At 49.0% G+C, this 23988-nt stretch overlaps 1 protein-coding gene across 3 annotated transcripts in view; it reads left to right on the top strand.

The window, feature by feature from the left end:
- TDRD9 (tudor domain containing 9) overlaps positions 1-23988 on the top strand; it is a 117755-nt gene that overhangs the window by 13345 nt on the left and 80422 nt on the right. For all 3 annotated transcript variants that reach the window (XM_086708683.1, XM_086708682.1, XM_086708681.1), the window contains exons 2-7: positions 5618-5724; positions 11442-11539; positions 12763-12984; positions 13898-14020; positions 17157-17237; positions 20055-20219. In XM_086708683.1, the coding sequence (XP_086564809.1) occupies positions 5618-5724; positions 11442-11539; positions 12763-12984; positions 13898-14020; positions 17157-17237; positions 20055-20219 (796 nt within the window). The remainder of the gene's footprint in view (positions 1-5617; positions 5725-11441; positions 11540-12762; positions 12985-13897; positions 14021-17156; positions 17238-20054; positions 20220-23988) is intronic.

The raw sequence follows: 23988 nt of genomic DNA, 5'->3' as shown, positions 1-23988 counted from the left end.
AGGACAGAAACGTCCTCGCAGATTTTCTGCCGAAGTTACGATGAATCCTGACACTTCTCCCTTCGAATAACCTCCTTGCTGTTGCTTTAATTTAAACAGTTTTTGCCTCTGCGATGGTGACGGCAACGTCGGAAGTATAGCGGCTGTGGAACACGAGCCACGTTTCTTTTCGGGGCCTTCTGTGGCTTCCTTCCCCTTCCTGCCGGCGCTGCCCCGGAGCGTGTCTTCCCGACACGTGTCGTCGTGTTCCCTCTGCCCTCAGAGTTGCTCACACAGACTCTGTCTTCTGAGATGTTCATTCTCTCTCTTTTCCGTTTATCCACTTTGTAGTTCTTTATTCACTTTGTAGTTTGTTGTGGAGGTCGGGGAAGGCCTTTTCGGGGCCGGGGGGGGGGGGTGGTGGTGTCCTTGGGAGATTTGAAGATCAGTGAGCCTGCTGCGCAAAGAGCTTCTCAAAGACACCCCCCACCGCAGACTTCTCTGGCGCCTGTGCCGCCCCTGTGGCGCCTGCTCAGGTGTAGCCCTCACAGTTTCTCTTACGGCTCAGCTTCCATTCCACGCACCTCCTTTCCGTCTTCCGCGTGTGAGCCTGCGTTTCTGGTGCTCAGGCTGTGCTGCTTATATTATTGTCACCGGTATGTTTTCTGTCCTGTCTCCTGAGATTGTTTGATTGAAGTAGAACTCAAGTATCAGTACAGTCGTGCCCCTGCTACCTTGTAGATGGACACCAGAAATATCCGTGGATCAGGATTTGTGGAGAAAGTACCTTCATGCTAATCCTTTCTGTTTATTAAGCTATAACCAGATTAACTTGGATTAAAACAAAATTTTTTTTAACGTTTAGTTATGAGAGAGAGACACAGAGCACGAGCAGGGGAGGGGCGGAGAGAGAGGGAGACACAGAATGCGAAGCAGGCTCCGGGCTCTGAGCTGTCAGCACAGAGCCCGACATGGGGCTCGAACTCACTGCCTGCGAGATCATGACCCGAGCTAAAGTCAGACGCTTAACCGACTGAGCCATCCAGGCGCCCCTAACTTGGATTTTATTAAACATTTTAGTACGTTGAACAAATGAGTTTCTGAGGAACTGCAGCCTCCAGGCATTTTGTGTGGGAGACAGAAAGCTTAAACTGTGATACTGGCCAGTTTCTTTTGGTCACTGTCACAATTTTCCAGGCTGCGTCTTGTTAGCTGAAGATTGTACCATCTCTCATACTCACTGTGAGATCGCACTGTAACATTTACAGGGTGAGCATATAAACTTCTAAGGTGTTTAGAGAAGTGCGTAAGAAAATAAGTCTGGAAAAACAAAATTTTGGAAACCTGAGGGCAAGCTGAGGAGCCAGGGACAAGTGTTCGTGTTTACAGTCGGGGCCTCGTTAGTGCTCGGCAGCATTTGATAGCGGCGCAGGGAGGATTCCTCACCGGGAGGAGCCTGGTGGCCCGGCCCTCTGCTTTTAATTCCTTTGCTACTCGGTTTAAAATCCTGGATCGCTGCTGCTTCTGTCTTTCAGCTGTTAGAGATGCAGTTGATAAAATCATTTTAATTAAAACACACTAATGCGTGTATTTTTTTTTTTTTTAATTTTTTTTTTTTTCAACGTGTATTTATTTTTGGGACAGAGAGAGACAGAGCATGAACGGGGGAGGGGCAGAGAGAGAGGGAGACACAGAATCGGAAACAGGCTCCAGGCTCCGAGCCATCAGCCCAGAGCCCGACGCGGGGCTCGAACTCACGGACCGCGAGATCGTGACCTGGCTGAAGTCGGACGCTTAACCGACTGCGCCACCCAGGCGCCCCGCGTGTATTTTTTTTTAATGTTTGTTTATTTTTGAGAGACAGAGCACGAGCAGGGGAGGGGCAAAGAGAGAGGGAGACCCAGAATCGGAAGCAGGCTCTAGGCTCCTAGCTGTCAGCACAGAGCCCGACGCAGGGCTGAAACTCATGAACCACGAGATCATTCCCTGAGTCAAAGTCGGCTGCTTAATTGACTGAGGCTGCGGAGCGCCCGACATTTTTTAAAAAATTTTTTTAATGTTTATTTATTTTTTGAGAGAGACAGAGTGTGAGTAGGGGAGAACAGAGAGAGAGGGAGACACAGAATCTGAAGCAGGCTCCAGGCTCCGAGCTGTCAGCACAACCCAACACAAGGCTCGAATTCATGAACCGTGAGATCATGACCTGGGCCGAAGTCGGCCGCTCAACCGCTGAGCCACCCAGGCGCCCCTTGTTCATAAGCTTTAGGTTTTACAGTTTACGTTAGTTTATTGATATTTTCCTTTTTGACTGTTCTTTTTTTGTGCTCTTGTTTATGAAGGCTTCTCTATTCCAGATTATCAAGTGTAGGAGAACATTAGCTTTACAGGTGTAAAAAAGCAGGTGTCTGGGTGGTTGAATGGGTTTGGAAGTGATTTAAGGTTGGTGTGAGGTGTAGGGTCGGACACCCAAGTTGGATAGCCAGTGTCCAACTACGTGGCCATCGCTCCAGCCTGGAGATTTTCCCGGGTCTTCGCGTGCTGGGTAGTTGTGTGTGTCCTGGGCATCTTGAATGCTGTATTACGGGACCCGGGGGCTTGTTTAAATCTTCCGGGGATTGCAGCTGAGCAGCCGTGTTCGGGTGGCAAATTCCCGCCAGCCTTGTGTGAGGTGTCGGGATCTCTCCGGTTTTCAGAGCCCTCGCGGCGCCACCCGGTCTGTCCTACAGGGTGCCACCTGTTGGCCATCCTGGAGCTCAGCCCTCAGTCATCAGTCCGTGGTGGGCTCTTTGGGGTCAGCGCATGCTTGTACGGCCCAGTGGCTTCTGGACGGCCTTGGGGGTCTCGCTTCCCCAGGTGCTCTCCTGTCCCTGAGGCAGCTCCCGGCCCCAAGCCTGCGGCTTTATTGCCCTGCTTCACCATGCGCTTCCTGCCGGTTCAGCTGCCGGCGTTCACATTCAGGGCCAAGCGATGGGAGGACCCTGGAGGAAAGAAGGCAGTGAGGGTCCACCCTACCCTCTGGGAGAGGATGTCTCCCCTCCTTAGAGTTTGAGGCTCTTGCTGACCCCTGGAAACACAAAATCTGGGGACTGCCTTCACTTTGAACATGTGGGGTCCCCTCTCCTCCCTGAAGCACGAGAACTGCTTCTGGGGCGCCCTGTCTGTGCCCGTGCTGTGTCTGCACTTGGGGACGGCAGAGTTAAGTGATTGCAGATGCACCTCTGGTTTGCTTGCCGCTGCTCTGAATTCTGGTCATTTTCTCCCATCTGCCTAGTACTGTGCTTTCAGGGACTCTGGTAACAGCTCACGTGCCCTGTCCTGGCTTTCTGGCTTCATTTTGAGGCACAGAGTGTGGTGTGCTCGTTTGGTCTTCCCAGGAGCTGGAACTGGGGAAACGTTCTCGACTCCTGTGTTTTCATACCCAGATCTAGCATGCCGGCATACGTATTCTTTAAAGATATTATTTATAAGTAATCTCTAAACCCTGCACGGGGCTCGAACTCACAACCCCAAGATCAAGAGCCACACGCTCCACCAACTGGGCCAGCCAGGCGTCCCCATGCCAGCACGTTCGAGTGGCTCCCCCCTCACGGTTGCCACTCTGGTCCGAGCCCCGTCGTCTCTGGCCTTGGTTACTGTGCTCCTGTGTTCGGCGGTCTCCCCGCTTCTGAGTACCCACCCCTGTCACCGCACCCCGCTTCACCCGGTCTGAGCCGTCCTGTTAAAATAGGAGTTTGATGTTGCTGTTTGTCTGTCCTGGCTCAAAACCCATCTCCCTCAGAGCAAAAGCCCAAATCTCTGTAATTCGTCCCTGCCGGCAGCCTACCTCCTGCCCTTCCCGCTAACCAACTCCTGTTCCCCGTACCTCTGGGCCCCCCACCCTTCTCCTGGGCTGCCTCCGCCTCCCGCCTCTTGTGGCACACTTGCCTCAAGGCTGGCCTTTCCTGTGTCCTTGTTCAGGAGATCTTTCCCCTCCAGAGCTGCACGGCCCTTCTCTTTCTTTCCGCTGATCTTTGCTTTATTGTCGCCTTATCATCCTATTAATATTGCAGCCGCCCTTGCCCCATCTCCTCTCCTGGCTGCACAGGTATTTTTCTCTGTGGGCTCATCTCTGAATGACGTGTTCTATGTTTTACTTTATTTTTCTTCTCCCAACTAGACTGTAAACTCCATGAGGACTGTCTGCCAGCCGCTTTATCCCAAGTATTTAAAACAGCGCCTGGCACGGAGGCAGCCTTGAATATTAATTTGCTCAGTGGATTAATGAGTAAATATCAGGTAAACAGTAACCAAAAGAATGTTGATGTAACTATTAATAGCAGGCAAGAGTAGGCTTTGAGGCAAATAGCGTTTTATTAAAGTAAACCTCAAATTTCAAGAATTGGTATTGTGCAGTCTTCTTTCTGACGGCAGGGCGATTAAATTAGATGCGGATAATGCAAACATAATTGGTAGCATATTTTGCATATCACACAGCAGTTGCCTTTTTTTTTTTTAATTAACATCTTGGACATGTTTGCCTATTAGCGTGAAGATGGCCCTGGCCATCCTTAAAAAGATGCACACTGAGTAGGAGCGTGCCGTGGCTTGGCCCTCCCTCTGACATTTGTTTTCAGGTTTTAACCATTACAAACATCGTCCAAAGGTACCTTCTCTCCCTGGAGTTCTCCATACCCTTAGCTTTAAACTTGTACCTCCATATCACTGGTGAGTGTGTGTATCTGTTATGTCTCCTTCACTAGACGACACTTTCATGAGGGCAAGGAGCTTGTTTTGTTTACTGCTGTGCCTCTAGTGTCTAAGTTCCTCCGATGTGCTGGGTGTTCGGTAGATATTTGCTGACTAAATGAATGCTCCCATGTCCGTGCACGTGCTTCCTTGTCTGCATGTTGAAATACTGCTCTACGGAAGACACTGAGGGGAAAATTTTGGTTCAGATACTGGCTGGTTGCCTTTCAGGATAACAAAAGTCTTAACTCATTTACCACTCCCTGCAGTGATCTAAGGATATTCAGTCTTCTGCTAATATGAAGGGGGAAATACTGGCCTCTCACTCTTCTATTTTTTTAATTAAAAAAGTTTTCTGGAGAGAGAGTACGAGCAGGGGAAGGGCTGAGAGAATTCCAAGCAGGCTCCACTGTCAACATGGAGCCCGACGTGGGGCTTGAACTCATGAACCATGAGATCATGACCTGAGCCGACATCAAGAGTCAGATGCTCAGCCGACTGAGCCACCCAGGTGTCTAGTTTCTCCCTGCTTTACTTTGCACTTGGGTGGCCAGAAGATGGGGAGTTGAGCGTATTTGCATTTGAAAAAAAATTTTTTTTTAATGTTTATTTTTGGGGGAGAGAGAGAGAGAGAGAGAAGGGCAGAGAGAGAGGGAGACACAGAATCCATAGCAGGCTCCAAGCTGTCAGCACAGAACCTGATGCGGGGCTCAAACTCATGAACTGTGAGATCATGAAGGAAGACACTTAACCGACTGAGACACCCAGGTGCCCTTTATTTGCATTTGTTGAATGACCATTAGCGTGTTTTCTTCTCTGACTTAAGTAGAAGTAACTATTCAAGAATTCTTCTAGCACGTGGGATTTCTTGGCTTTTTGGAAATAGCATATTAACGTTTAATATTCTTTTTAGGCCACTTAGCCGAAAGAGCTCAGAAATGGAGTATATTGACAAATACAGACAGCTTGAAGCACAAGAATTTGATATGTGTGGCAGTGATCAGTCAACCAGTAGGCCAGGTAAATGGGTATTTTTAAATATTTAAAATCTGCTGCATGAGTTATTTACAGGTTAAAGTGTTACATTCTTTAAAGTTTTTAAGAAATGTGATATTTTGGTCAACAAAGAATCCGTATTGCTTGTTAATTCAAGATGTGTTTTTGAGTGGGTGAGTATACGTTGGGTTGTAAAATAGTCACTTTTCTCTCTCTTTTTTTTAAAAAGTTTATTTTGAGAGCACGCACGCATGCGAGCTGGGGAGGGGCAGAGAGAGAAGCCCAAGCAGGCTCTGTGTTGTCAGGGCAGAGCCCGTTGTGGGGCTTGAACTCATGAACGGTGACCTGAGCCAAAATCAAGAGTTGGACACTCAACTAACTGAGCCACACAAGTGCTCTGTTTTTTCTTTTATTTTTTAAATTCTATTTATTTTTTTATTTTATTAAAAAAAAATTTTTTTTTAACGTTTATTTATTTTTGAGACAGAGAGCATGAACGGGGGAGGGTCAGAGAGAGAGGGAGACACAGAATCCAAAACAGGCTCCAGGCTCTGAGCTGTCAGCACAGAGCCTGACATGGGGCTCGAACCCACGAACCGTGAGATCATAACCTGAGCTGAAGTCAGACGCTTAACTGACTGAGCCACCTAGGTGCCCCTGTTTTTTTTCTCTTTTAAACGTAGTTCTTAAATAGTCTGTTCTTTTGTTTTAATTTTTTTTAATGTTTATTTTTGAGAGAGAGAGAGGGAGAGAGAGAATGAGTGGGGAGGGTCAGAGAGAGAGTGAGGCACAGAATCCGAAGCAGGCTCCAGCCTGAGCTGTAGCACAGAGCCCGATGCGGGGCTCAAACCCATGAACCTTGAGATCATGACTTCAGCTGAAACCAAGAGTCGGACGCTTAACCACCCAGGCGCCCCACCGCACTGTCTCATTCCGTTTTGTTTTCTCATTGTTTGGGTCCCTACATAGATTCAGGTTTATTTCTCATGGTTTATGTTTCACCTTAAAGCAAAAGCGCATGGAGTTCTTTGCCTTTGTGTCTGTGTTCTTGCCTTGCTGTCGGCTTCGGCCTGGTGTTGCCTCATTAGGTGTTGTTTGTATATTTCAGCGACTGTCTTTAGTTCCCTCAGGAGGAATAGTTGTCTGGACGGTCTGGTAGGTTAACATCAGAAGTGATAGTTGAAAGTGTGTGCGCCCCTTGGTCCAGTGCGTACCTCTGCTAAAAATACAGAGCTGGACGTGGCCGAGCGTCGATTGCTTCATTGCTAATCTGTGGGGAGCCTCGGAGGTCTCATGAATGTCAGCGGACAGGGATTGGCGATTTTGCCTGTGCAGCAGAGCACAGTGCGGTCCAGTAGAAGCACGAAGGAGCCGTGTGCGTGTTACTGTGCAGAGACCTCCATCAGCTCGTATTTCCCTTTGCGGAGGCGCGTTCGTTCTCAGATGACTGTGTGATGCGATCCTTCTTGTTACGCCTGTATGGCCTGACCTGGGGCACGCCGCCTGCCACTCCTGGAGCGTGCCACACGGGATTGCCGCTCCTGGAAAGTAGCGAGGTTATGATTGAATGCCTGCAGTTGGAGGCATCTGCTCTAGTAACTTTTGATTTGGATTAAGATTTGGAACTGTTTGCTTTCTCTGTCCCTGGCATCTTAATGCCTTTGGAACTTTTCACCAGGCAGTTACATAAATTATAGCTTTGGCTGTATTCCAAGGATTCATTCAACAACCAGTGTTTATCAAGGTGTGTGCCAGGGACTGTGTGAGGCCTGGGACTATGGTAAGTAGTAAGACCCGGTCCCTCCCCTCGCAGAGATTATCATTTAATCATGTAGTTACGCAGATTCATGCTTGTGGAGGTGAGTGCTCTGAAAGACAGCTGTATGGGGGCCTGAGACCAGGGTTTCTGACTTGAGCTGGGGTATCGGGAAAGTTAACAGTTGGGCTTAGAGCTGACGGATGATAGACGTTACCAGGCAGCATGGGGATCAGGGAGGAGGGAACGTGCGCCGGGGGTCTGTGGCGGACGAAACCCTGGTGCCCCAGACTTGAAATGGGCGTTGTTGTCGGAGAATCGAGAGTGGGGTTGGGCAGGCCTGGGCACAGACAGTTGTAGGCTGGATAATAGGCCCCCCCGAAGAGGTCCGATCCTAAGCCCCAGAACCTGTGACTGTGTTAGCTCACAGGAGAAAGAATCCTTGCAACTGTGATTAAGTCACAGTCAAATGGCGAGGGGGAGACTGTCCCGGCGGGCCCTGTGTGATCACAGGGTTCTTACAAGAGGGGGCAGGAGGGTCGCAATCAGTAGGAGGAGATGTGACTGTGGAAGCCATAGGTTGGAGTGATGTGGCTTAGTGAAGAGAAACTAGCGGTTTCTAGTTTTTTTCCAGTTCACGTAAAAACATTTTAATGTTAATAACTCAGAGTAAAAAGATAACAGGAAATAAAAATAGCGAATTGTGAGGTTGAGGTATTTCTCACGGCACTTTTGGATTATACTTTGTCATATATAGTTTGCTGATATGCCCTGAATTATCCATTTTGTTTTCTTAGAACTTAATCATGATGCTTTGCCTGGTCACCTCCCTTTGTTGCTGATGTACAGATGAGAGAGCCTTGTGGCCACGAACATCTCCCTGTTTGGTTTCCTGTCCCCTGTGGCGGTGGACGTGGAGGCAGGACTTGATTTGTGCCGGGTGTGCTTCAGCCAGTGACCTAGAAACGTCCAGCCGTGTTTGTGTTCCGTGGAGGAAGGCGTAGGGTTTGGACGGTAGAGTTAAGACTTTCAGAATTCTCTTCTTGTACAGCTTCTGTCTTTAAGTAACAACCTTCAAAATGCACGTAATCGGGGCGCCTGGGTGGCGCAGTCGGTTAAGCGTCCGACTTCAGCCAGGTCACGATCTCGCGGTCTGTGAGTTCGAGCCCCGCGTCGGGCTCTGGGCTGAGGGCTCAGAGCCTGGAGCCTGTTTCCGATTCTGTGTCTCCCTCTCTCTCTGCCCCTCCTCCGTTCATGCTCTGTCTCTCTCTGTCCCAAAAATAAATAAACGTTGAAAAAAAAAATTTTTAAAAAAATTAAAAAAAAAAAATGCACGTAATCAAGGAACGTAAGTCACATCAGTGGTGTCCAAGTAATGGCTCGGTCAGCAGCACGGCGAACCACGTCTTTTTTTTTTTTTTTAATTTTTTTTTTTTTTTAACGTTTATTTACTTTTTTTTGAGACAGAGAGAGACAGAGCATGAATGGGGGAGGGTCAGAGAGAGAGAGGGATACACAGAATCTGAAACAGGCTCCAGGCTCTGAGCTGTCAGCACAGAGCCCGACGCGGGGCTCGAACTCACCAACTGTGAGATCATGACCTGAGCCGAAGTCGGACGCTTAACCGACTGAGCCACCCAGGCGTCCCGCGAACCACGTCTTAAAGTCGCTTGGCAAACGACATGGCTGCTGCCTTTCTGTGTTTCCGAGTCCCCCCGCGCTTCTCACTCCCCACTTCTTCCTCTGTTCCCACTGCTTGCTCTTCCGTCTCGTCTTACAGTGGAGCCCCTGCTGCCGAGTGGACTCTCATCCCTCTCCTGTAGTACGTGAAAAAAGGCCTGTTGCTGATTGATAAACCTACTGGCATCACGCGTGGGAAAGTGTTTATTTTTCGCCTATTTATGTAAACATTATGTTCTTAATTTGTGGGCTGGCCTGGATACCCAGCCACCATTCAGAATTCCAGATAACTTAATGAACTGTTGGAGCCGTTTTTAAATTAGGACCTTTCCAGACATTAAATTTTGCTCCAACTCAGTGTTTGGCAGGTAGTGCGGTTAATTACTTCTAAGGACTCCTTAGTCAAGAGAGCTTCTGGAGGGGGTGAGACCAAGAGTAGGTGTACCACCTGGGAAGGCAGGGTGGCATTGGTGATGGAGTTCTTCAAAAGCTGAGAGGAGATAGGGCACCTGGGTGGCTCAGTCGGCTGAGCGTCTGACTTTGTCTCAGGTCGTGATCTCAGGGTTCGTGGGTTTGAGCCCTGCGTCAGGCTCTCCGCTGTCAGCGTGGGGCCCTCTTGGGATCCTCTGTCCCCCACCCCCTTCTCTCTCCTCTCCCCCGCTGGTGTGCATGCTTGCTCGCTCTCTCTCTGTCTCTCAGAAGTAAACATAGAAAAAAAAATGTAAAAGCTGAGAGGAGTGATGGGAGGAAAGCAAGACAGGAGAGCAGAAGGAAGGTGCGGAATGTACTTTTGAGAGTACTTTGAGAGAATGTACTTTTGAGAGTCCGGTGGCCATCTGTGCACTGACGGGAAGATTGGGGCTGTTGAGGGCAGGGCTTGGGGAGTCCTCCTTCGGCCATGGCCCCTGGCGCCCTAGGAAGAGCGTTGCTGCCTACAAAGAAGCGACCTTCGCCCGAAAGATTGTAACAGGTCTGACCGCTCTGTTTTGTGAATTCAGAACAAGTGCTACACACTTTGATTCAAATACAGGAGAATAGCTATATATTTTTTTAATTTATTATTAGATTAGTTATGACACTGCGAACACGTGAATCAGGTGAGAAAGGACGGTGGCAGAACACAGGATGAGGAGACGTTGGGGCAGAGAAAGGAGGGGCTGGGGGGCAAAGGGGAGACGGGCATCGGGGGACAGATGCCGAAGAAGGGGACCAGCTCTAAATTTGAAGCGGCGGGAGCCTTAAGAGTTTGTTTCGGAAGTAGAAGTTTATTTCCCGATGAAAGCTTGCGTCCTGTGAATTTTGATGCCTGTCGGTTCGTCAGGTCATGACCCGAGGCCGGACAGGCTGTTTACAGGGGGTGCTAGTGGTCAGTGCCGCAGTCGGCCTCTGCGTGGGCAGTCAGGCCGCCCTTTCAGGGCACCTGGAGCTCCTGAGCGGCACTCGTCTGCTTACCAGTGCATTTCAGCAGTAAGGAGCTACCCCTTAATGAATCGGTGCGTTCTACTGAAAGTTCAAATCACGTCTGTTCTTTAACCATTTTAGTACTGTTAACCTTAAAAAGAAAACTGCCAGTTATTTTACCGGCAGAGAGAGGGATTTCTCTGGGAAGAACAGACCATTTTAATCCGGGACAAGCAAGCTACCAAAAAACCAAAAGCAAGTCCTGAGAACAAAGGACAGGAGACTCTTTTGGGAGGGCAGGGGGAGGGGAAGAGCGGGGCTGTTGTAAACAAAAAGTCCATCGGAGCAAACTGGGAATTGGAAGTATAGAGGTTTCTCAGTGGCTGAGCTGGGACAGACTCTCATTGGCTGGGCTGTTGCCGGGGGGAGGAGGAAATCTTCCTTCTTCCTGCTGGGAGAGTAAGACCGTATCCTTGAGCAAGGTGCGTCTCTTCCTGTGGGTCTGTGGTGGGCAGGGAGTGGTGGGCGTGAGGGCTCCCCTGCGCACGCGCGCCTCCTGATGCCATTCCACACGAGGTTCCCTTTGACTACTTTTCACGTTACTTTTTCACCGTGTGCTTTGTAGGTCTTTTGTCTTAGGAGGTGGTGCTAGGCCTACCGCGATGATGGCTGTGATGGAGGTGTAAGAGTGTGCCCAGCTCGTATAAATGATTCATCGCGGGTACGGAGGGAATCTTCTAGTTACGCTGCTTGCGGTGTTAGCCTGCAGAATGTACTTCTGCATTTGTGGACACGTGCGTGCTGGGTTTATAGATTAGACATAACTTCGGGTTGTTTACTGTTTTTTTTTTCCAGACACGTAATAGTATTTTTTGTTTTGTTTTGTTTTGTTTTTTGAATACAGGTCCAAGGCCATCTTTGGCTAAATTAAGCAATGTGGCATGCGTCCCAGAGACAACTTACAAATATCCTGATTTGCCTATAAATCGATGTAAGGACGAGGTAAAATTATTTTTGTCATGATGTAATTTTGCTGTTTAAATAAATGTCTGAGGCCCAACATTTTGGTCTACAGCTGGAAAGTGACGAGGTGCCAGGCAAGCGTCCGTGGCGTGTGCCGGACTGTGGGGCGGCCGGAGGGTCCTGTGCCTCGGCTGTGCGATGACCGTGCTGATGGTCTTTCTTTGGGCTGTGCTTTAATGTGTTCAGCCTTCCCTCTGAGATAGCTGTCGGTAAACACCTGTCCCCAGGAGAGCTGCTGCTTGAAAAAAACTCCCTGCCAAGTGTTTTTATACAGTAATAATGCCCCCTGGCCACCGTTCTCTCCAGCATTCCGCTGGCCTGTTAACTGATTTGATCAATCACCGATACATCTTGTTATCGACAGTGCTGGGCCGCATATAGCAGCAAGATGATCACGCTTTTAATTAGCCACCTGTTATTAAGCCACGTTAGAAATAAGCGTACTGAAACCTTTATTTAATGTACTAGTAGAGGATGAGTTACAGGTAAAACGAAACCACAAATGTTCCAGATTTAAGTTTTGTTTTGTTTTGTTTTGGTGAGTCATGCAACTTCTGTAGAGTAGACCTACTCTAATTTTGGGGGCCGCTACTCAAATTAGATGGTGTTCCCTGACCGTAGCAATTGCTAGAGAGAGAAGAGTTCAGTTAAATTTAGGGTGGAGTCAGGGAGTGGCGGGCAGGAATTGGACTGGAGTTTTAAAAACGCTGTGTACGGTCTGGGAGTGGAACGGTAGAAGTTAATTATTTGAAAATGTATCTGCGGAATTTCAAATGAAATGTTAAAACCACTTGAGGTGATGGCAGCAATGCTTTCGTGTTTCTCAGAAGAATTATGTAAGGTTCGTTACAAGATTTAAAAATACTAGATATTTAAACTTAGCGAGAGCTCTAGAAATTGGTGTTTTCATCTCTGCATAAAGACACTGAGCCCTGGGGCCCCGTGGCTGCCTTGGCCTGGCTCTCCAGAGCCGTGAGCTGTTCCTGTTCACGGCAGTCAGAGTGGTTTTCAGGGTGGCAACCATTTGCAGCCTTCGTGCTCTTTTGTGACGGTTAGATGGTTACGTAATAATCTAACTTTTAAAGAGGAAAGGAAAATAAGTCCTGAACATCCTCCCCAGGTAAAGTTTTCGGTTCGTAGATAATACTGTATGTCATCGTTACCTTTGTGGCAATCTCAAAAGAATTTTTCTTAAATTGTAGGTTATTTCTCTGATAGAAAGTAATTCTGTGGTGATTATACACGGTGCCACGGGTAGTGGCAAAAGCACTCAGCTGCCACAGTATATCCTGGACCATTACGTTCAGCGCTCTGCCTACTGCAACATTGTGGTCACCCAGCCCCGGAAGATAGGGGCCACCAGCATCGCCAGGTGGATCAGCAAAGAGCGCGCCTGGACACTCGGTGGTCTGGTGGGCTATCAGGTGAGGCCGGGAGCAAGCCACCTCTTTCCTCGTGAGTGTTTTATTCTGTAGAAGTCGACGGTTTCTGCTGGAAATTGAAATGAAACCAGTTGCTTACAGGGCAGACCTGTGGTGTAATGTAAAAAACAGTGAAACTTGGGGCACCGGGGTGGCTCAGTCAGTTGAGCAGCTGACTCTTGATTTTGACTCTGGTCGTGATCCTGGGATTGAGCCCGGGTCGGGCTCTGCTCTCTATCTCTCTCCCTCTGCTCCGCTTTCTCTCTCTCTCCCCCTCTGCCCCTCTCCCCTGCTCCCATGCGTTCTCTCTAAAAAGAAAATAATAATAATGTTTAAAAAGCAGTGAAACTGAATTTTTTGATTAGAACTTCTATTTCTTTCTTGGTTGAATACGAAAGGAGCCAGAATTCTGAGACTCATGGTTTTTGTGATTTTATCTTTGTACGTAGATGTCTTCATACACTATGGTCTTAACATAAAAATGGTACAGGCAGTATGACTAGATAAGCCACATTCCCCCCACCCCCTGAAAAAGAGAAGGAAAAAAATCATCTTGAGAATGATGGGTTTTTTTTTTTTTAAGTTTTTTTTTCTTTAATGTTTATTTTGAGAGAGAGAGAGAGAGAGGGAGACAAACTCCCAAACAGGCTCTGCACTGTCAGGACAGAGCCCAGTGTGGGGCTCGAACTCACGAACCGTGGATCGTGATCAGAGCCAAAATCAAGAGTCAGACGCTGAACTGGCTGAGCTACCCAGGTGCCTGAGAATGACAGTTTTAACTTAGAGCCTCTAGTTTTTATTCCCTTACTTACCTCCAATATGGAGGTCCAGTGTGGACATAGCCTTCTTGGTAGTTAAATGTGAACCATTGAAACCTGAAAGTTTTCTCCTTTTTCTTTTCCTTCTCTGCTTTTAGGTAGGGTTAGAGAAGATAGCAACAGAAGACACCAAGTTAATTTATATGACAACGGGAGTCCTGCTTCAGAAAATAGTCAGTACTAAGAGTTTGGTGGAGTTCACCCACATCTTCGTCGATGAGGTGCGCACTTCTTGAACACAGCTCTGCCCTTACGCTCGTGTTCTTATTTTGTAAGAGAACAGACAATGTGCAAATTATTGTAAACGTTCCCTCCTTGTAAAGTGTCGTGCCGTTGGTCTGTATCTGCTTTATTCTATTGCTAGATGTTGATTTTGTTTTTTTTGTTGGTGCTTAGCTCTAAAACACAGGTGTGGAGGTTGAGGACTGTGACCAGGTTCCTTGATTAGAGCGGGGTTGGCAAACTCCAGCCCTCGGGCCAAATTTGGCACCTGCCTTCGTACATAAAGTTTTATGGGAACACAGTTTGGCTTGTTTGCTGGTGCTAAAGAGAGGCGTGGCTGCAGCAGCCGGGCGTCCTCACTACCTGCCTTTTGCAGTAAAAGTGTGCCGAGCCCTGGTTTAGAGTGTTAGTCACATCAGACACTCAGAAGAACTTTCATTGTATGCAGGTATTTTCCATCTAGTAAAATGAGGACAGTTGTGCTTTTTTTTAAGAAAATAAAGTACACGTGAGATACTGATATAGTCTCCTTTCTTAAGAAGCTCTAGTAAAGAGTCTTTGTGCCAGTCTTAGCTTTCTGGATTTTTCTCAGGATGGAATATTTGATTGATTTTGTTTATATTTTAAACGAGTTTTTTTGTGGTGGGAGGATGTTGTGTTGAGTTTTCTTTCCCAGGAGTTTTGGAAATGCCTGACCCCGCAGTCTTGACTTTTAAAGCCCGTCAGTAATTACGCCTTTCTGGAGGCATGAAAAACATCGGCAAAGAGCTAGATTTGTGGAAGGTTGGAGATGGGGCTAGAGACAGAGGCTGACGGGAAACTGCCCGGGCGGCTGTGGAGGGTCAGCGTTCCACTCTGTTGAAATGCGTGTGATGGTCAACAGCACTCAGACCTACTGGAGGAGGGGCCGAGCAGGTGCATTTGCTAGTGTGTGCGCAGCTAAACGTGGTTTTACGTTACCGGGAGATGTTTGGGAGAGTGGAAGGTAGGAAGACGATCTCTTGTCCTTTGCAAAATAGCGTGACGTACAGTCTGGCTCAGGGTTTTTCTTTATGATGGTTATTTTTGAGTGTCTTTAGATTAGATAGAGATGAAATGCAATTTCACGGGCAGTGTATCCAAAGGTGCCATTACCCAGTACGTAATACTTCCCGGAGCCTTAATACTACAGGCTGGCGACAGCAAACGGCCTTGTGGCGTTCGCCCTGGGCAGTTCACTCGAGAGCTCTGCTGCCGGTGCCCCCACTTATTTTCTGTGTGTCCGCTGTCTTTCTGACCGTTGACTGGGATTGTACGCACGTCCCTGAGTGGTGAGGACACACCTGTCCTCCCGCGTTACTGACTTCGTTCCTTCCCGGAGCAAGGGCCTGTCCCGGGGAGCCATGGCTAGCGGAGGCTGTCTTGTCACCCTGCCACCACAGCTTCTGGCTCTGCACCTGTGTCCCCTGCACCTAGTAGGCATGCTGATAATTACCTGCCTCAGCGAAGAATGGATTGGATATCCTTGAAATTTTAGGTTTATAAGCAATATTGTTCCTAAATGGTGGGATGATTTGAATTTCAAAGGCAATCTAAGAGCAAAGGTTGAAGACGGCCAGGCTGTTGAAAACGGGATGATAATGTTTTTAACTTGTCAGCTCTTGAAAAAGAATAAAGTGGCTTCAGGTAACCATTCCTTCAATAAGCATTTTCCCAGTACCGGCCTCATCGGGCGGAGATTATCAACACATGACTGGTGGTGTCTCCCTTCAGCCACTCCCCCAGGGAGACAGATCCCTGCTGAGGTGTGTGTTGGCCGGTGGCAGGGAGAGGACTGTGGGGTCCTCGGGGCAGGAGAGGGAGGCCGGACGGCCCCGAGAACCTGGGGAGAAGCCGGGTCTAGAAAGTCAGGGTGTGGTGGCCGCGGGGAACTGAACGCTGAGGAGAAGTCACCTGGGGGCTCTTGGCTGATGAGAGCCTTTATTTTTCTTTCTCGAGTAGGAGACGGGATGTTTGTGCTGAGGTGTTCCGGAGTCTGGTGATAGGATGAAATAAGGATTACATTTATAATGGTGTCCCTGGGATGTCCAGCCATTCATGTGAACGTTAAATACTTTTCAGGTGCTGTTTTTCTTTTCTTTTCCCTGTCCCGCTCCCCCACGGCTCCCCTTCGGTGGGGAGTGAGGAAGGAGCGGGACCGGGGCAGATGTGGCTGTGGAATAATGACTGGGCCTGGACACCAAGGTTGAAGAGCGCTCCCGCCTTTGGACTCGGCGGCCAGTCTCTCCACTTTGGCGGCAAAATGTCCCAGAATCGAATCTTACTGTCCCCTTGTGCGTTGAGTTACCCCGGCTGAGTGACAGTTCTTGTAGAAAAGCAGCCCCACGTGACCCAAACGTTTGCCGTTGGCTGGCCTGGGGCTGGCAGAGCAGGGGAGGTTGAGGGAGCTGTGGGTCCGTGGGGGCCCTGCCTGCCTCGCCGGGGGCGGGGGGGGGGGGTAGAGGAGGGTGGGGACGGGGCTGCTTTCCCTGGGCTGCAGCTCCCACGCCAGCTCCCCAGGGTGACCCCGAGCGCCCGCAGTTCCCCCTGGTGCCCTCGGCTCCTAGCCTCCATCTGCTTGCCCGTTTGTGGCTGACCTGACCGTGCCACAGCCAACCCGGCCCACCCTCGGTCGCCACGGTTCTGCATCTCACGGAGCGGGCACGCTGGCCTCAGCCTCCGCCCTGTGCTCACTTGCCAGCCTGGGTGCCGCTGGAGACTGAGGGGAGCGTGTGGTTGGCAGGGGAAAGTAGAGGAGGTGGGTCCGGTGGCTGTCTGTGCCGGGGACGGGTGGGGATGGTTCCGCTGGACTCCGTGACCCCGGGGGGCACCACTGGCATTGCACGCGCGGGACCAGAGATGCTAAGTTCTCTGCCCAGATGCCCCAGAGAGAAGGCCCCAGAGAGAAGCACCGAGGGGGAAGAGACCTCTTCTGTGCCCTCTCGTTCGTGGGCCAGGCGGCCCGGCTTCCTCTTAGCCGTCCGGTCCGCCCAGAGGAAGCGCGTTTAGCAGAGCCAGCTGCCCTGCCCCCTGCCTCCCGGCGACCGTCAGAGCCGCTTCCGTGGTCATGTGCGTTGCTGGCTGCCACGTGGGGCGCCCCACTTTTCTATTTTGCAGGTACACGAACGGACCGAAGAAATGGATTTCCTGCTGTTGGTAGTCCGCAAACTTCTGAGAACAAATTCGCGTTTTGTGAAGGTAAATCTGATTTCCTGAGTAACAGGAATATTCAGGGTTAAGGTTTATGATTTGGATTTGTGTCTCTTCATTTTTTCAGAAACCATCGAAAGCAGTGACTCTTGACATTTGTTGTCGTGTGTCCTCCTCCACATCTGGCCAGGAAGCTGGCTCCAGGGCATTCCCTCAGGATGGGAGTGTGGAATCTTTTTTTTTTTTTTGGATTATTATGTTGCATTAAATTCGGAAATTTTCTCCAGGCAGAAAGTGATGTGATGGTTGTTGACTCTAATGAAATACTGAGTGTTGGATCACTGCTTTTGGTTGAATAATTACCACAGTTTGGAGGTATGTGACTACATCTGCAGTCTTTGTTCTAAAAACGACACCAGAAGAGGAATTGAGGGTTTTTTTAATTAAAAATTTTTTATAAAGTATATTTATTTTGGAGAGAGAGAGCATGAGTCAGGGAGGAGCATAGAGAGAGAGGGAGAGAATCCCAAGCAGGCTCCAGGCTGTCAGTGCCCAGCCTGGCGCGGAGCTCAAACCCGCGGACCATGAGAGCGTGACCTGAGCCAAAGTCAGACGCTTAACTGAGCCACCCAGGCGCCCTGAGGACAGTTCTGTGCGCTGCTGTTTTAAAGACTTGGGTTTTGAGTTGACTGAAAGTCCGTGGGGATGGTGATCGCTGTTTGCATCACGTGAACTAAAAGGAGGAGGGCGTGAACTTGACTGAACTAGCGGAGGGTTGTGATAATTACATGTTCCCCATGTAGGCCACCCTGTGTGTGGGGAGCAGCTTCCGAAGGGTGGCCGCGGCTGGAGTGTGGCCTCGTGGAAAGGGCTGTGACGGGCTTTGCTGCTGTTGGAAAGCAGTTGTCTGCCAGTCTTCCGTCTGTTCATCTGCTTAGGGAAGCATCTCTTGGGACTCCGCTCCCAGGATGAGACCCGTCTGCCGCAGAAGGCTCACCTGGTGGGCGCCAGACAGATGGAATCTGAAAATTGTGATTGTGTCACTGCTTGACACGATTGTAGCACAAATGCAGGAATTTGGCTGTTCTGTTCCTTTTTTGGAATCTTAAAGATGACATTAAAGATTGTTCAACAATTTGGGACCTTTTGGTTGTCATTTTAAGACTTCATTTTGGGGCGCCTGGGTGGCTCAGTTGGTTGAGTGTCTGACTTTGACTCAGGTCACATGATACCATTGAAATGATGGAAACTGAAGAAAAATTGGATACTTCATAGTCTAACATATCAGCATAAATTTCTGTAACATGCAAATTACTTAGTCATTAGGAATAATTATTTTTTTAAGACTTTGTTTTTAGGGGCACCTGGGTGGATCAGTCGGTTAAGCATCCAACTCAGTCTCAGCTCAGGTCTTGATCTCAGGTTTTGATGGTGAATTTAAGCCCCCACACTGGACCCTGCGCTGGGTGCGAAGCCTACTTAAAAAAAGTCTACCACATTGCTGAAAATGGTGGGCAGGAATTTGGTTCCCATTATAAAAATGGTAGGAAACCATTGGTTGGTTTCAGTATTTTCTTCATTTGTTAAAGCTATGAAGCAGAATATTTTCTGGGCCAAGAAATGAGAAATCAAGTTATAGATGGCATTATACTGAGTTTTTTGAAATGCTCAAAAATTCTCTTTTTAGTACTTTTTAAAAAGAGAGTTGCTGTCAGAGACTTAGATTCGGGAGCGTGGGAAGATGGGCCTGAAGGTCTCCCCTTCCTCTGCCGCACAGACCCTTAGAGGTTCCTGGCTCTGGGCCGTCCCCACACCTGCTGGCCCCGCTGTCACTGTTGGCTGATCACACTCAGGTCAGTCCCACGCTGGTGTCTTGAGCAGGCTGCCGAGTTGTCTGTCTGGAGGAGAGGCTGGTGGCAGTGAGGAGTCTCGATGGCCTTGAGCAGTCCGGTCTGGCCTCATGTCCGCATGCCGCCTCAACCGAACAGAGGCCCCGCACGCCATCAGCCTCACTGTCCCTCGGAACGACAGTTTAGAGAGCATCTGCCGGGACCGAGTATGCCCCGTGGGGGCCACATGGCTTCTCAGAGGCTTCCTTCCAATCTGAAGCAACTCATCTTAAATGAGTTCTGGTTAATATGCTTTCTACCATTTGGATCTAACATCTTAGGGGAAAATACACGTATTTTGTTTACACAGTAACGCATTGGGTCGTCGGCAGCCGGCCGAGAGTTGGATTTACCCCCGGTGAGCGTCTCAGAGACTGGCGGATGGTGCGTGTCCTTTGTGGCACCGCTGCCTTGTCCGCTGCACATCTGGGGTGCTGTGGGTGCTGCTCCTGGCTTTCACACAGAGTTTCCCACGGAGGACATCCCGTATTTGCTTCCTGGCACAACTGACCACTTGTGGTGGGTCCCCAAGCCTCTGTGTCCTGCTTCGGCCTAGGCTGGTTTCTCTCTGCTGTGGCCCTGGGACCGACTGCTCCAGATTCGTGGCTCAGAGCCAGGGTTTTCTGGCTCTGCATCTGCCTCTTTGCTGTTCTGCTCCCTGGCGTTTCTGTAACACCTCATCTAGTAACTTGCTCGTTTTTACTTTTGTTTTCTGATGCAAAGTTTCCTTTTAGATAAGTGGTCATAGGTTAACTTTATTGTAGTCTCTCACTTGATAAAATAATTTAGGAGAAGTAGTAAAAGTTGGTTGTCTCTGAGCATTCGTTCAACTGTAATAATTTGTACTCCATTATAAGTCAATGTATCATACTGAAGTTTTGAAAATTACTAAAGCAGAAGACAAGCTTGGTAATTTAACAACATCACATTTAGTTGTTGTTGTTGCTCGTTTGTTCTAATGGTTTCTCTTCTGCAGATAATCCTCATGTCGGCCACCATCAGTTGCAAAGAGTTTGCAGATTACTTTGCTGTTCCTGTCCAGAACAAGATGAACCCTGCGTATGTTTTTGAAGTGGAAGGAAAGCCCCATTCAGTCGAAGAGTATTATCTTGATGATTTGGGGCACATGCATCACAGCAGGGTATGTTGGAAGGCATTGTTTCTTTCATAGCGAATGTGCCTTTGTGTCAGAGTAAGCCCGCACTGGTCAGCTGCAATTGTAAGACCGTACGAAATCCAAGCTGGGAGATGGTGCGGGCTGGGGCTGGAGAAGGACGGGTCGGGAGAGCCCCGAGTCTGTTGCTGTGAACTGTGGGCATCGAAACACATTGTACGCTCCTGTGAAAGTTGTTGGATTGGTTTTACACTTTGTTGGTGAAAAGTAAAATGTCAGATTTTGGTCAGCTATAAAATTGTAGATTCAGTTGAGAGTGGGAGGTAGTTTTATTTCAAATTTTACTTTGATTAAACTGCTTCTTATAATACAAATTGTGGTGCTCTCAATTGAAGGAGGAGTGTGCTGACGGTGAAGGACCGGGATAATACATCCTTACGAAAAGTTGCAGTTGATTTGACATTGTTTTCACGTGGGTAATACATTTACAGGATTCAAAAATCAAAAAGAGGTTTATGAGCAGGTATAAACTCTCTCCTTCCCCCTCCTGTCCTCTGCTCAGCTCCCCTGCCAACGAGAGGAAACCACTGTCACTAATTTCTTAGGAATCGTGCTGTAACTCTGAATGTCTGTATGAGCAGATACACATGTGCGGTTTCTCCCTTTACAGAAACAGCAGTGCCCTCGGTGCACCTTGCCTTCTCGTTCTGCTTTTCATGTCCTTTCCCAACTCACAGCTTATTCATTCTCTTTTCAGAGCTACATTCTGTTCTCTCATGTCCGTATCTCACTAATCTCCAGTATTTCTGGCCTTCTTCTTTTTTAAGTTTCTTTATGTATTTTGAGTGGGGGAGGGGCAGAGAGGGAATCCCAAACGGGCCCTGCACTGTCGGCACCGAGCCCAACGTGGGGCTCCACCCCATGAACCGTTGGAGTGTGACCTGAGCTGAAACCAAGAGTTGGAGGCCTAAACCGGCTGATCCCCCCCGGGTGCCCCTGGTCTGTTCTGGTTGAAAGCAGTGCTGCGGGAGGAGACTGCGCTCCCGACGGTGTGTTCGGAGGCTGGGCTCTCTCTGCCTTGTTACTGTTGACATTTGGGGCCGGTTCTTTGTGGTGAGATGTGGAACATCTCACTGTAGGATGTTCAACAGCGTTTCTGGCCTTGATCCGCTAGCTCTAAGTGGGGCCCCCACTGTGACCACCAACAGTGTTTCCAGACAGTCCGTGGGCGGTCGGCTGCCCCATCGAAGACCCCTGTGTAGGTTATGCCTTGTAGAAGACAGCGTCTGCTGGTGGAATTGCCGGGTCAGAGGGTGTGTGCACTTGTGATTTTGATGGACGGTGCCAGACTGCTCTGTGTAGGAGTTGGACTCTTACCACAAACATTTGTGAGGTGGAAGTAGACTATAGCCTCGACGATGGTGAGTCAGCCGACTGGGTTCCACCTAAGGTAAGAAGACATATTTTGTCAAATCTGTTACAGTGGAGGGAGGCCAGCAATGGCCATTAAAATGTGGCACGTCTTTTTTTCCAACTTTGTAGATGACAATATTTCAAAAAAACAGGAAAGTTGTAAGAATTTTATAGTAAACACCTCTCTGTCACCTGGATTCTAAAGTTCACGTTTATAAAAAAAATTGTCAGAACCAAGAAACTGATATATTATTAGAACTAAAGTTGTATTTGTTTGGATTTTACTGGTTTTTCTCTAATTTCCTTTCTCTGTCTCAGGGTCCCACATTGCTCTGAGTCGTCATGTCTCTGTAGGCTTCTCTGGGCTGTGACAGTTTCTCAGACGTCTCTTATTTTTGATGACCTTGACGATTTGTAGGAGTACTGGTCAGGTATTTGTAGGATTCCCCACTGTGAGAATTTTTCTGATGTTTTTCTCATGAGTAGACTTGGGGCTAGGGATCTTGGGGAGGCAGACCACTGGGGTGAAGTGCTGTATTGTCACGGGGGGGACCGCCAGCGTGGCCTATCACTGGTGATGTTGGCCAAGGAAGTTTTAAAAAAATTTTTTTTATTTGTTTTTGAAAGAGAGACAGTGTGAGCAAGGGAGGGGCAGAGAGAGAGAAACACAGAATCTGAAGCAGGCTCCAGGCCCCACGCTGTCAGCACAGAGCCCCCACGGGGCTTGAACCCACCAAACTGTGAGATCACAACCTGAGCCAAAGTCAGATGCTCGACCGACTGAGCCACCCAGGCGCCCCTCCTGGCCAAGGAAGTTTTAGCCAAACTTCTGCCCTACAGTGTTACTGTCCCTTCCTTTTTCTTTTGTGTATTTGTATGTGTTTACCTGTTTTCTTTGCTCATTGCCTGTTTCCCTCCCCCCCCCCACCCCCACCCCAGTGAGATATAAGCAGCATAAGAGAGACACGCCTGTCCTTTGCTGTTTGGACACAAGTCACTAATTGCAGCCCGTATTCAAGGTGGAGGGGAGAGGGCACTTCGTCACATTTAAAAATTTTGTACTTTCTGGCCCATTTTGGAATGTGAAAGTACCGATGGTTTTACAAGTCTTTCCAGCTGGCCGTTGTGTGTTGGAATCACGTCGATGATTGCTCGCGGGTGCGCTGTGGAGTTGGGTCAGGCCTGGGCACCTGCCCTCTGCTCCCGTGCGGGCGGGGCAGCCTGGACTCCTCTCCAGCCAGGGGCTCGTGTTCTCCAGGCTGGGGAGAACCCGGTTTTGGCATTTGCATACCCAGTATCCTGTTCTTGGTACTTAATAGGTACTCAGGAAATATTTCGGTGAATGAATATATTAACATTAAGCCTTATAAAAGCGGTATTTTGTGTAGATTCTGCTGTATCGTTATTGGAGTCAGAGGAGTTTTAAAAATTCCAGTTTTGTTACTGTTACTACTCCCTGGGCGCACCATCTAATGTTACAGGGGAGAAGCCGCGTTCCTTCTGCGGACACCAGCCTTTCTCCCTTTCTGCCTTCTTAGGGACCTTTTCTGATTGACTGTTGCCCCCTCCTTGCTTTTTTTTTTTTCTTTTGTAATGTTTACTTTTGAGAGAGAGAGAAGGACAGAGCGTGGGTCGGGGAGGGGCAGAGAGAGAGGGAGGCCCAGAATCCGAAGCAGGCTCCAGGCTCCGAGCTGTCAGCACAGAGTCTGACGTGGGGCTCGAACCCACAGACCACGAGATCGTGACCTGAGCTGAGCTTGGCTGCTCAACCAACTGAGCCCCCCCGGCGCCCCAACACCCTCCTCGTGTTACCTTTCCTAGTGCCTTCTCCACTGCCCCTTACCTGTCCCCATTTCAGCAGAACTGAGTCTCTCTCATCTTAAAAAGCACCCTCACGAGGTCCCGTGTTTCTCTCCGTGGCCTGGCTCCCACTGCCCCTGTTCTGAGGTGGCATTTGTCAGGATCACTAGCGACTTCCTTAAGTTGAGAGTCCTCTGCCCTAAACTTACCATGACCTCCCTGTAATATTTGACACCTTCGGCCAGTTTGGTTTTCTTGAAAGTCACCCTTCCCTTGAGGCCAGTGTTGCCCTTGTGGTCTCTCTTTGCCAACCCTGGCTGTTCTTTTCAACGTCCTCTGAAGAGTTCTTTTCACTACTTACTTTCAACTTTTTTGTTTTCACCCTCCCCTTAGAAATGAGACAGGAGGGAGCGCCCACGATGTGTAGCTTTAGTCCGGAAGCAGAGCTGAAGGAGAGCGTGGCCCCGCCCACCACTCCCCACGCCTTCCCGCCCTGGACAGGGCTTTTATAATCCTGTTCACAGTTGGGCAGTAACTCACTTCAAGGGGATCACGGGGACGGTGAGACAGGTTGAGGTCCCCG

This window comes from Puma concolor, chromosome B3 (genome assembly GCF_028749965.1).
Source record: "Puma concolor isolate L17-30 chromosome B3, mPumCon1.1.hap2, whole genome shotgun sequence".
NCBI lineage: Eukaryota > Metazoa > Chordata > Mammalia > Carnivora > Felidae > Puma > Puma concolor.
This window is presented reverse-complemented; position numbering and strand designations above follow the sequence as displayed.